Consider the following 14,506-nt stretch of genomic DNA (forward strand, 5'->3'; position numbering starts at 1 on the left):
GAGGAAGAAATAAATTATGTAGGTAGTTTGATTTTGTAGAAATTTATTACGATCGGCGTGTTTATTACGGCATGACTCAGCTTTTTATCTCAATTATTTTTTAAGTCAATAAAACTTAATTCATTCGCATTACATTCAATCAATCTGTGATACAGACAAACGAGTATGCAGCACTGCAACAAACAGAATTACAGTGAATTCAATTGGTATGTGAAAACTTTTCACTCAATTAATTAATTTAATTGCATCCGTAGACAAATGTCGAATGTTTGTATGGAACTATGTGAGTACTTATGAATGCATACATATGTATATTATTACATTAAATGAGCAATTCTTGTATACATATATAGTATCTGTGTTCATATGGAATAGTAAGCTTATGTCGGAAAGCTGGCTTTAGTATAATGCGGCATTCCCTTTATTCTTTAAACGACAAAGAATTTTTTTTATGAGATCCAATAAGAATATTGACTTGCTAGTATCGGACCTATTTCCTGCACGTTTATTTGCCAAAAGTTCTTCAACGGCTCGGCGCCATTGAGTCTTTCACAATCGTATGCTGCGGATGCCGCATTATACTAAAGCCAGCCTTTCGACAGATATGTACATATATCCATAGGGTTCTCGGAAACGGCTCTAACGATTTTGATGATATTACGCACACAGATAATGTTTTGGATTTTAACGTTATCTGAATAGGCATTATCTCAGAGAAGACTCGTATAAGGTTGCCACCTATTCGAAATTAGTTACAAATTAATTAAAGCATCATAATATGGATATCCAAATGGAAGTAATTTTAATTGCCCCTAATTCAAAAATATTTTTTAGATAGGGTGGCCACCTATTTTGAATCCCATATTCGTTAAATTTTTTGTTTAGGAAAAAAGTTAAAATATTACTATTCATGTGAACCAAGGGAAGGTTCTTAAACGATGTTTTCCCTATATAAAAAATGTTATGCCTTAGGATAATAGTATAAAGGTGCCACTTATTTTCGATTCTACACAATTTATCTAAAACATCGCAATATGGATATCAAATAAAAGGTATTGTTGAGAACTTTGGTCTGAAAATATATTCGATCAGGGTTGCCACGCTTCTATGTAATACACATTTGGCTCATTCCACGGTGACGGGTGTGACATTTCCACTCACATTTTAAGGCTTAATTCTTAAACTGTAATATAAAATTTTCTAAAACGAATATTTTTTTTAATAGGTTGCCTAGAAAAAAAACTTCAAAAACAATTTAATCCGAACGAGTTATCTGAATTTTAGTCACTGTGATGGGTGTGACGAGTACGCAAAACAAATTTGCTACTACCTACTTGCATTAGAGTTTTTCTGCTAATTATGTCTTCTGTTTATGGTTTTAAATAGTTCGTTGTATAGTTAAATAAACATTCTCAACATTTACGCCAAAGTTGCTTGCCTATATTGCAAATTATAGATTATATGTTCCAAATTCAACTGTGACGGGTGTGACTAACTTACTTTATTTCTCAAAAAATCGGATTTTACGAACGTCTACAAGATTCTGCCATCTCAAGAGGGGGTAATCCTTGATTGGACTCTTTATCTCCATTGTCTGCCTGAGTAATTGTAAAGTACCTTATTTTTAAATTGCATGAAGCTGTTACCTGTCAAAAATTAATACAATTAGAGTTCTATTGAGCACCGCCAATGCTAATGAATTTCTACATATGCATAACGAAAATAATACAAAAGGTAGCAGGTTCAGAAGTACAAATGTTAATGTAAAAATAAATTATAACTGCAAATAGAATCCTTAGGCTAAATATTTAGTTTGTAAGCTCTTGAGGAAAAATACCGAAATACACGGTTGAGATAACTAAAATTATTGTTAAACTAAAATTAATCACAAATGTTATGATAGCATTTTGTGACTCATTTCGAAATTTTCAAGAGCTTAAAAAGATAGATGAGGCAAATAAGTGAATACATTCGCATTCAATTATTTGTAACATAAAACTATGGACTATCTGCAAATTAGCAAGTGACAATCACGGCCGAGCGGGGTAAATATTAGTTGATAATGAGCAAATAGCACACAAAGGAGATAGTAAAACTGCGCATGTAAGTGTTGCGTTGTGTACTTACACCCAACCTTAAGTGCTTAAAAGCAACAAGAAAAAAAAGTTTTACTCTAAGACGCAGACATTGTTTTAGTAAGTGATTAGCATGTTACGGTAAATAGAAAAATAACTGGGCTTAAATGTACTAAAAATTGAATGTAATAGTTAGAAAATTTAACGGAAATGTGCGACAGCGAACTCTTACGTAGGCGAAAGCTAGGAAAATTCCATGCGATGATATCGAGCCCTAACCGCTAAAATAATGTAAAAGATTTTTTTTTTAATTTTCTTTTTGATGATGAAATATTCCTAGATCTAGCATCTAGATGTATTTCGGCATTAAAAGGAAGATTTTGAAAAAAAATATATATATATATAAATATATGAATGTACATACTACAGTGCATATTTACTAACTGATAAGCTGAAATGTTTAATAGAACAATGTATGTATATTTAGTTATGAGGCAACCAACTGCGCTTATTTAGCTGCAGTCTTTAGTTTGTTTTTAAAATATTCACATTCGGAACAAAAGTAGCGCTAATTGCATACATATGTAGATATGTATATGCATACATTAGGGATGTTAATTTATGAGCCTTTTCCGATCCCGGAATTTTCGGGATGTCGTTATAACAATCCCGGGATCCCGGTATTAGTCCCGGGATTTAGATATTCATTACTTTTCAACAACTTAAATCGAAAAAATTGCTTCTATATTGTTTGAGAAGTTCTCCTACCATAAAATAAATAATAAATAAATGTGTTTGAAACGTACTTTTTTTATTTAAAGTGACGTTTTTATTTTTTCTCTCTGACCTCATGATTTATTTTAAAAGACTTCCCTCGTGTTTCTGGCTTATTACGCTATAAAGGTCAGTGAACACCTTCTTTTTGGAACAGTCCACATATCGGCTATCTTGCTCATCGAATTTGCTTGTTTTCCTAAACTTATTATTAAATTCTTCTCCTCTTTCTTATAGTGTTTTTTAGCTCGGCTAATTTTGTATGGCTCAATAACGTATGGTATAATTTTAATTTAGTTAACATTCTATAAAAATGCAATTAGAAGTTTCAAGAACAAATCATTTACCTTTCAAAGTGCAACAATATCAACAGACACGTTTTCTTTCCATTATTTTTTTCAAGCGCAACTATTCAATTTTTAACTCTCACGCACATAAAATGAAAATGAGACAAACTAGCGGAATAAAATGTTTTGCAAACTGCTATTGGTGCGCCATTCCAAGAAATATATATTTATTTTATATTGTTGAAGTAAAACTTCTTAATCGGGTTCGGAGATGGTTGCGTTAAATATTTAACACCAAGTTATAAAATCTCTATCGTTTGTTCGATTTTCAAAAATGAGGTGTAAAATGAATAATTAGTTGTTTAAAGGGTTGCCATATATATGAAAATCTAATTCAAATTATTTATTAAGTTAAATCAATTATCCGAATATGGGTATCAAACGAAATGTTTTTGAATAAACTGTATTTTTTTTGCTACATGTTGGAGGGTTTCCACCTGTTTCAAAATTCAAATTTGCAAGAGGTTTTATGCATAAAATACTATACAGTAAGCGTGAAAAGAAAGAGCTTAAAGAAACACAATATTTTTGAGGTTAAAATTCTCGGCAAAAAATCTCGGGATTCACACTGATGACAATAATAGGAACTCCTTTTTGTTGACCAGTATTGGCTATATTTCCTTTTTTTATTAATAATTAATATTTGTATATTAACATTTTTCTAACTCATTATACATATGTATATATAACACCGCGCAATAGTAAATTTTAAACACAAATCCCAATATATTTGCGAAAGCATGGACCAAATACTGTAAAACTGCGTTTTTTGTTTTTCACTCTGATGTCAGTAATTCGAAATTGATAAAAAAAATGGGTATCAAATTGAAGAGGAAATCCTTTAGAATTTAAGCAGATTCCAGTTTTTGGTGCAAACGGACTGGTAAATGTTCTTTTAAAATTTAACCTTGAAATTTCGCAGTATTTGTTTTTGAAAAAATTATATGTTAAGGACTTATATAAACTCGATAACTTCCTTGAATTTCATCCTTCTAACTTTATCGGCTTAAAAAAATTACCTATTCGTCCTAGTGAATCCAAACATTTTTATTTATTTTTTTTTAATTCTGAAGAAATTTCCTCTTGCATTTGGTACCCATATTTTTATTCTACACATTGCATTGAAATATTTAAATAATTTTTGGAATTAACCATATCTTTGAAATTACAAATTCCTTTAAAATAAATCCTGACTAAAATAAGTCCTTTAAAATAAATCCTAACTAAAAAGTTGGTTTCAAACCCATTTATTTATTATTTCTTTTATGGTAAGAGAGCTTCTCAAACAATATACGTTAAGTTGTTGAAAAGTAATGAATATCGAATATCCCGGAATTGTGATACCGACATCCCGAAAATCCCGTGATCGGAAAAAGCTGTAAAATTAACATCCCTAGTAGGTACATATGTATGTATAAATGTATTTGCTTTATAATTTTTTGATAATTCAAATGTTATCTATTTAACTGCTCATTCGAAAATGCGGCACTGTTTTGCTACTTCACAGAAAACGTAGGCGGATCTCAGACTTTTCCTCAGCTCAGTTCGGTCATTGAGTTAATTGGTGCTTCCAATTGAATATATGTCCAAACAGATAATCAATTTCTTTCATCGCTCAAACAGAACGTGCTTTGGGGTACAATATTTTCTTTATTTGCAATTCGAGCACACAAGCGTGTGTGGTGGATTGCTATTGCCGGTGCACTATGGTCTGAATGCCTGTTTTTCTGGCCAAAACTAAGTACGACTAAATAAGATGATTAAAAAAACACAAGAATTCTTTTCTCATTGATGGTCATTTGATTTCCGATATTTTTGTAAAATATAGTTTAACCCTTGCCGACTGAGGGGCTAAAGCGTCTTTCTCATAGTATCAAGATAACCTACGAAAATAGCCGTTTTCTTAGAAACACAAGATATATTTAATAGTTTTATGGCCTTATTCATAAAAAATAACCATAACATTTTTCAACTTATAAATCTTTTGTAAAGCTGCTTTATTTTTTATGAATATGGCTATTATTCTTTAATAACTGCATCTAAGTCAAACCTAGGTGTAAGGTTAAGGTTTAAGAAAAATCTTATAATTTATTAGGGTCAAAATAAAGAGATCTTATTTTCAAATTTGTTGACTGCTGATTTTTTACTACATTATAGCTTTTTACAAAAATAAAGCTAGCAATCAGAAAAAAGTTATGTTAACACATGTAAAAAGTTAGTTTTGGCCAGAAAAACAGGCATTTGGACCATAGTGCAGTATATAGTTTTACAAACATAAACAAAGTATTTGTAATGTAAGATTATATACAAAAACAGCAGCAATTGGAAAAATAAAATATACATACAGTGCAATCCGGTTATAATGGACTCCACGGAACCATGTAAAATTCTCCATTATAATCGAGTGTCCATTTTATCAGAATACAAAATTTTTTAATAATAAAGAAATAATGTACATGTTTCATGTTTTTCCGTTCCGGCATTTTTCTTAAAGTGAACAAAAAATAGTTCAAAAACCAACCGTCACTTACAATGTACCGCATAAGCTGATTGCCTATTTTGACAGATTTCGCTAAACCAATGAACTTTGTTTAAGTATATAGACATTTTCTGTTGCAGAGACGGTTGCCTCCCGTTATTGAATTCGGGGAATTACCGAACTTTGTTTATGGCAGAGATGTTTTTTATTTTGGCCTTGACAGCCCCGGTTATAATGGACAAAAAACGATATTTTTGTCCATTATAGGCGGACTATTTTTTTTTTTATATATTTGAAGTGGGACTTGACAAATACATACATAAGTACATAATAACAGTTTCCATTCTAAGCGAGTCCATTATAAATGGATTACACTGTATGTATGTAAGTGAATATGTGAATTTGCACACCTTTAAACTTTACAAGCTTTACTTGTATCATCATTTACATACATATGTGTGTGAAGGTANTTCTGTTGCAGAGACGGTTGCCTCCCTTTATTGAATTCGGAGAATTAACGAACTTTGTTTATGGCAGAGATGTTTTTTTATTTTGGCCTTGACAGCCCCGGTTATAATGGACAAAAAACGATATTTTTTCCATTATAGGCGGCCTATTTTTTTTTTTATATATTTGAAGTGGGACTTGACAAATACATACTTATGTATATAATAACAGTTTCCATCCTAAGCGAGTCCATTATAAATGGATTACACTGTATGTACATATGTAAGTGAATATGTGAATTTGCACACCTTTAAACTTTGCAAGCTTTACTTGTATCATCATTTACATACATATGTGTGTGAAGGTATGTNACATAATAACAGTTTCCATTCTAAGCGAGTCCATTATAAATGGATTACACTGTATGTATGTAAGTGAATATGTGAATTTGCACACCTTTAAACTTTACAAGCTTTACTTGTATCATCATTTACATACATATGTGTGTGAAGGTATGTACTTTAAACACAAGACAAGCAGACATGTTCGCAGTACTTTTATTTAGTATTTCGTAAATATGTTGCTGATATGCATATTGAGGAAAAAATGCTGCATTGAACTCGAGTTGTGTTATCATATCGAAATGGCATATATTACAACAAATGTACATAAATACATACAATACATATGTACATATTGTAACCTTAATATAGAAAGGTCCTATCTCACATCGTCGCTGAAATACAAAAAGCCGTAACTAAGTAAAAAACAAAAATTCCTGTTTTGAGTGGTTATTATGTATTTCATCGAATTAGAAGTCCCCACATCAATTTAAGCAATAATAAAATTTTAGTCAGTTACGGCTTTTTTGCATTTCAGCGACTATATGAGTTGGGGCGTTTCTATATTAAGGTAACGATATGTATTAATTTACAAGACGTACAATCGAGCGACAATTGATGGCTACATTTGCAATGTATAACTGAATAATAACGACGAAGCTAAAAGAGACGCTACTTATTTTCAGCTCATGAAACAGACCTGGTGGAAAGCTCAGAAATTGTTACTTTAGAAAACGTAACAAAACACGTTTAATAATACTGTATAAATAAATAATTTCAAGTCAATAAACCCTAAAATCGGAGCGAAAAACCAGTTGCATGCGATTTTTGAATATTAAACCTAACTAAATGCATACCAGTGAAGTATTTACATATATATAAAATATCTATTTTGTTTTATTTTCTCTGTTGTTGTTGTTGTTGTTGCTGTTGTAGCGGCTACAATACTGGTTACATTTGAATAAATAAGGGACTGATGAGATATATTTGCTTTTGTTCATTTCAAGACCGAGCAAACACTGCTGCCTCGTTCATTTTTAATGATTGCTTGTGAAAAGTGCAGTGCAATGCCATGCATATTACCTCTTTAACGGTTGGAGAGATGCTTCTTATATGAACATACATCAATACTTACATGTGTACGCATATACGTAGATGCACCACTACTTACATGTGTACTAGGGATGTTTCGAATGTATACGAATAACATTGAAAAAAGCTATAATCAACTTAAGTCATCGTTTTTATTACTTAAAAATTTTGTAAATTACTTGAACACTGAACGAGTGCTTAACCTATACAGTGTTTTAACCTAGTAGCCAAAGTTCAAAAGGGGCATATTATATTTAAAAAAAAAAGAAGTAATTTCGCTGCCTTTTCTCCCTTGAGGCGATTCCTTAGAGGCTCGTATATACATAACGCCGGCTGCACTGAACAATTGCTTACTTGGAACGCTGGCGCGTGGAGCTCTCGAATATTTGCGGCCAGATCTGTTAATTTGTCGTATTTTAATTTAGTTTTCCACCAATCGAGAAGATTTTCGTCGAGATGAGCTCGTTTTTCTTTAAGATGGGCCTTCAATTGAGCTTTAATTTCACATTTTTTAATGTCTCCAAATTCCACATCAGAGCCTTCGCTTTCGCTGCCCGAGTCTAAAATTACTTCTAGGTTGCTTATACGACTTTTAGCAGTACTTGTTGAAGGCCCATCAATGTTGTTTGATATATAGCTAAACCGTTTAGCGCCTGAAGCTAAAAGCCGGTTATTGTCCGCACCGTGGTTAGACAGATTTAGAGCCATTTCAACAATATTAGAGTGGACTCTCTGCTCATGTACACATTCGTATTCGGAAAGCATTCGTATCATTTAATGCGAATGCGAATGTTGAATGCGAATGTGTAAAATGATGCAAATATTCGCAACATTCCTGGTATGTTCGTACGTATGCACATTCATTATTAAATGTGGGAGGAAATAATGAGGATTATTTTGCGTTTCATTTGCCGAATAGTGCTTTACATAGTACATATTGCATGTACGCTGCAAATTCAGCAGGTGGTGTGCGATTATACATATTTATTTATATCTTAGGCATGCACATACATACATAGGCATGAATATACAAGTGTTTGGATTTACGTCACACTATTCATTGGGAAATACCTGCCTGCTGCTTTGAGGATAATTGTTATTGTAACCGGATACAAATTACCAAAGAATTTTTGGGAATTGATGATGGAGTAACAGCCCTTGGCCAGATATGAACCTGACATACGCACATTGTATGTACGTAGACCCGATTGTCGCACAGTGCTTCCCTTCCATATTAAATTNACATCAATGTTGTTATTTGTCCGCACCGTGGTTAGACAGACTTAGAGCCATTTCAACAATATTAGAGTGGACTCTTTGCTCATGTACACATTCGTATTCGGAAAGCATTCGTATCATTTGATGCGAATGCGAATGTGTAAAATGATGCAAATATTAGCAACATTCCTGACATGTTCGTACGTATGCACATTCATTATTAAATGTGGGAGGAAATAATGAGGATCATTTTGCGTTTCATTTGCCGAATAGAGCTTTACATAGTACAGCAGGTGGTGTGCGATTATACATATTTATTTATATCTTAGGCATGCACAAACATACATAGGCATGGATATACAAGTGTTTGGATTTACGTCATACTAATCGTTGGGATATACCTGCCGGCTGCTTTTAGGATAATTGTTGTTGTAACCGGATACAAATTCCCTACGAATTTTTGGGAATTGATGCTGGAGTAACAGCCCTTGGCCAGATATGAATCTGGCACAAATACATACATATGTACGTAGACCCGATTGTCGCACAGTGCTTCCCTTCCATATTAAATTTGGGCAAAAATAGAATTATGAACGGATTTAAATGAAAATTCGCTTCTTAGTAAAATTGAGGGCGCCAAATTAAAAATGCCATTTGTTTTTGGATAACTTTCACTGTAAATGCAGTTTGAAGTTGAAAATTTGGGTTCTTGTGGCTTTTATATAGGTATGTACATATAGTTCGCTCTATTTTGAAAAGTGAGGTGTCAAATGACAGGGCTTGGCCTGTAGATGTGCAACAAAGTTTTTTATTTTTGAAAAGGCTTGCCAACTGTTACAACTTTAATTAAAATTATTTAATAAGTTAAAAGATATTACAATATGGGTATCAATTGAACTAGTTTTGACAATACTTTACTTCTAAACGACACGCAGAAGGGTTGTTACATGTTTAAAAAATCAAATTTTTTTTAATTGAGGGAATCAGATAACTGAAATATGTATATCAATATGAGTATCAGACAAATAAAAAAAAATGACATATTAAGCAAGAAATAAGTGAAGAGTACAAACATTCCTGAGTTAATTTAAGAGTCCAGTAATTTGAAAGGAATGTAATCAGAACAAATCACTGATTGACAATGTATGTATTTGTAATAAAATAACAAATACGATGGCGTAATCCTATGGTTTCACGTAATTATTATTTTAGTTTAACTAAGTTCGACTATACAAACAGGTGGCTGCCCTTTTCGTAATATTTTTAATCTAAAACCTTCGTAAACCTCGTTCGTCTGACTCCCTTATGGTGATACCTATCTATTTCAATTACATATTTTAGTTAAAGTGGAATTTGATTTTTTAAACAGGTGGCAACTCTCTACATGTAGTGAATACACACTTCGATTGATACCCATCTCTTAATAATTCACTTAACATATAAAAAAATTTGAACCTAGTTTTTTATTACTCTAATTTTTTAACAGATGGCAAGTCTTTAAAAAAGAATAAACCTTTTATTGTCTACAGGTCAACGTTTTTAATCTGACACTTCATCTTTGAAAATGGAACGAATCGTGCAGATCTCAAGGCACTGACAAAAAATTAAATAATTATTTTATGCATTAGCGAAAAATGCATTACATACTTCAGAAAGTGCAAAAAATGAGCAGGTTTTATTTCTTCTTTTGAAAGCTAAAAGCCCGTACTATTTAATAAAATAATAAAAAATAACCTATATTTACATATATTTTTTATTCATTCCATTAAAATTTATTTTGAAATTTTGTTTAAAAAATTCTTTTTTTTCTGGGAATTCCGCAGGGACACCCTGTGTTTAATTTTACTCCAAAATTTTAATTCCTGTAATTCTCTACTATCTATATGGAAACAAGAAACGTCAAACCAACATTTTATTTCAAAAAATATATTTTTGAATATATAATATATATATATTTTTTTTTAATTCCTGTAATTCTCTACTATCTATATGGAAACAAGAAACGTCAAACCAACATTTTATTTCAAAAAATATATTTTTGACATTTTTTTCTGTGAAGAGCTTACGCATTGCTATGCTCTTATTAAAATTCTGAGTATAAAATTTGTCGCCTTTAGTGGCTTCCTTACGGCATATAATTCATTGTTTAGGGAAATTTCGGTTTAATTCTTTTTAGTGGATAAATTGTCTTTACAAAAATACCAAACACGTTCACATTAATAAAATTAGACTGTCATTACATTTAGAGTTAAAAAAAAACATGAAATGCATTAGTATGCGACTCATATGCGCATATGAATTTTTAAATGCTAATGACAAGAGTTACTGAGTAACCAAGGAAAGTTGATTAAACCGGGCATTGTGTGGTACTTATAAATACATTTAGAAGCGACTAAATTGCCTAATAATAAAGCTGATTGTACATTGTGAAGGTTTGATTTAGCTTTATTGGGGGAGTTTTTTTTCAATTCATTTTGGTGGTAGTTTAAGTATAGTTTTATCTTTTATAAAAGATAATGTGTTAAATATACCAGATCTTGTACTAATTAATAGTTATTTTGAAGTAATTTTTATATACCGCTAACCACGTCTCTTAACATCGCAAAGCAGTTTTTTTTTTTTTTTGAAAAATTGAAGATAGAGGGTATTTCAAATAATAATAATAATAGGTATATTCATATAAGCCCTCGACAATTAAACAATTTGTTTCGCAGCAAAGCTCAGTCACAAACTACATACATATATATTACACAACCCGTGGGCTTTTAATTAAATTAAAAATTATTTTAAGCGAAGCTGTTTGTTTGACTCACCTGCACAACAAATTTGTATGGAAATTTACGGCGCGCTTGCCACTTTTCAATCGGATTCATAAAGAAAAATTGCAATTTACGACGCATCCTTTCCTCGTTGTAAGAGGCCATAGGCGAAGAACCTTCCATGTTATTGGAACTGGAGGGCAATTCACTGGCTTCAACGCCACCAGTGTTATGTGCTCTATGAGGCGCAAAAACGTTTGGCCCCTCATTGGCCGCCTCTATACCAACAGCACCACCAGCTGTAGCGGCGGTCAATGGCGCTGTCGCCGCTGACCTTGGTTGGTTTCTATTATATTCATCATCACTTTCGCAACGCGAATTTTCACCGCTGCTGTTGCCGCTACCCTGAATCACTCCACCTGCGTGCTGCTGGCCATCGCTGCTATTACGCAGCGTTGCGTCATAGAGATTTCTTTGGGGATGTTGTTCTTTATTAGGTAGTTGTTGGGGAGCAGCTGACGCTGGTGCTCCACCGTAACTTTGCATCTCAATACACTGCAAAAGTGTTGTATGTGGTGGGGTTTGGGACTTTTTCTTTTGCACTCACTTGGCAAGAAATCCCAAGTTCTGCTCCGTGTTTTGTCAAATTACTACATTCTGTACGCGTTCGAATAACTTTATCAACTAAATTGCGAGTTCGATGAAAAGTTAAAATTTGCTGGAGTTTTAGTATCGGATAGCAGTGTTAGATTTCTTTTCCTTGCCTTTGTGTTTTGATATGGAATAAAAATTTTTTTTACAACCGTACTGGGATAATGAGGAATCGCAGAAAACTAAGTATTCATCACAACAATCCAAAAGAATGTCAGAACAGGGATAGATCACAAAACTTCCACTGGAATCGGCACTACCGGACGTCACTGGAATGCACTACCGGAAGTATAGGGTGATAATTGCAAATGCATTTGACAATTCGTAGATAAACAAAATAAGCCTTTTGTATACATATGTATGTAAACGTTCGATCCAATCAGCAATCAGCGTAGTGCGAAAAACTGTGTTGCAATAAAATAAAGAAAATAAGTGAGCCTTTGCATGCCTTTGAATTCATCTTATTCATTTCATTGAAGAATCTGACCTTACACGTTATTTCGTAATAAAACAGGGTGGCGCCGAAAAAGATTTATGTGATTTTTTTAGTGACCGCTAGATGACGCCGAGCTGGCAATTATTTGACAGTTTCCTATATTTCTTGTTCCATGCCGGAAGTTTAGTTTAACTGTGAAATTCTGTGGTGTTAAATTTATGATATTTGCAAATTGTTATTATGTTTCACAACGAACTGCATTTTTACTGCATTTTCTGCTTCGGAAAGCATTTCTTAATACAAAAAATTTGCAGAAGAGAGCGTAAAAAAACGTGAGACTGCAAATTTCTGCTAGCGAAATTTTCTGCCAACAGAAATATGCAGTCATATGTTTAAAAAGCAGCTGTTTAAAACGCACAAGGAAAATTTTTACAAGTTTATTTTAATTCACTTTTATAAAACAAAATGAGCGCATCGTTATCAAAACACATTGAAATATTGCAGAATGTAAGTATTCAGAATGTAAGTCCCTGTAAAAATAGTTGGTACCGATATAGTCTATTTGTGGCATATTGGAGCACTTACAAAAGTGCTCCTCTGTCATGCTGTAGCGGACCACTGCTGTGCGATCACTGCGAGCACTGATCGTGTTTTAACGAAATGTGATTGAAGTGCAATGGGGTATAGTCGTTGTGCTGCGTATGCAGTTACAGTTGCACGGATATACTCAATCCCGACTCTTACGTCCTCGTTCGCGCACTCTGGACAACGTGAGCAACCCATGTGCGAGATGCGGTAACCAATCCGAGAGGAGCCTTGGGTCACGGCAGAAAGAGCTTCGGTGAGGCCACTCCGAATCATTCGGCTTAAAGAAAGAATTTTATAATAAATTTCAACTTATTACTAACCTGACGGAATTAAACACGATAGAATTCGAAAAGAAGGCCAAAGAATTACAAATGGTTTTCACTAAAGACTTAAAAGACGATTTTTCAGAAGAATGTATCCCCTTCATGCCCTGTGCAGTATAAAAAATTACGATCGGAAGAGTTCTATCAGTTTGTTTGAATGGCTACGAGCTGATGGTCTGCAAACCATTTACACATACATACGTGGACATCTACTCCCGACAGCAACAGGTAACTTTGATCCGAACAAACGGCGCAGTTGACCTGCTAAAAATTGTACCCTGACAGCCAGCAGTAATGCGAATTAACGAGCCACGTGGTCGTGGGTTCGAACACACACAAAAAGTAGAATATAACTTTTTTTTATCTAGTCTATTGCTTTTATTTATTTTTAATGTAATTACACCGTGCGATAAAAACAAACACGTTTTAAAACAAACGAAAGAATCGATATACTCACGGAACTATGGGGCGAATATAGTAAACCAGCGTTTTTAGTTTTTCACTCTGACCTTAGGATATTTTTTCAAAGGACTTTGAAATTTCGAAGATATGGTTAATTAAAATAATAATAAAAAAAAATGAGTGGAATGTAGAATATGGGTATCAAATGAAAGAGAAAATTCTTTTGAATTCAAAAACAATAAAGTTGTTTTGTTAACAAGGACGAATAGGTACTGAAAATGCGCTTTAGTAAAGTTTGCAGGACGGAATTTGATGATATGGTCATGTGTATATTTGTCCCCAAACAATTCTTTTTTTTTTTAAATAAATACCTCAAATTTTCAAGGCTTTTTAAGTACAACATTTTTAAAGAACATTTTCCATGCCCATTCACCTTTATGCACCAAAAAAAATTATTCTACAGAATTTTTTCTTATATTTGATACCTTTATTTTTATTTTGCATTGCACTGAATTGTTTAAGTAATTTTTTGAAATAACTATATTTTATAAATTCCAAAGTCCTTTAAAAAATC

The 14,506-nt window shown here is 32.8% G+C and overlaps 1 protein-coding gene across 1 annotated transcript in view; it reads right to left on the reverse strand.

Annotated features, from left to right (window-relative positions):
* Positions 1 to 12,153, reverse strand: part of LOC108374127 (mucolipin-3-like) — a 21,295-nt gene extending 9,142 nt beyond the window's left edge. Inside the window, exon 1 of the mRNA XM_017630100.1 lies at positions 11,587 to 12,153. Coding sequence (XP_017485589.1) covers positions 11,587 to 12,078 — 492 coding nt within the window. The 5' untranslated portion in view covers positions 12,079 to 12,153. The remainder of the gene's footprint in view (positions 1 to 11,586) is intronic.
* Positions 12,154 to 14,506: the final 2,353 nt, after the last annotated feature.

The sequence above is a fragment of the Rhagoletis zephyria genome, unplaced genomic scaffold, assembly GCF_001687245.7.
Source record: "Rhagoletis zephyria isolate East Lansing unplaced genomic scaffold, Rhagoletis_zephyria_1.1 Rzeph_scaffold_07376, whole genome shotgun sequence".
Lineage (NCBI taxonomy): Eukaryota > Metazoa > Arthropoda > Insecta > Diptera > Tephritidae > Rhagoletis > Rhagoletis zephyria.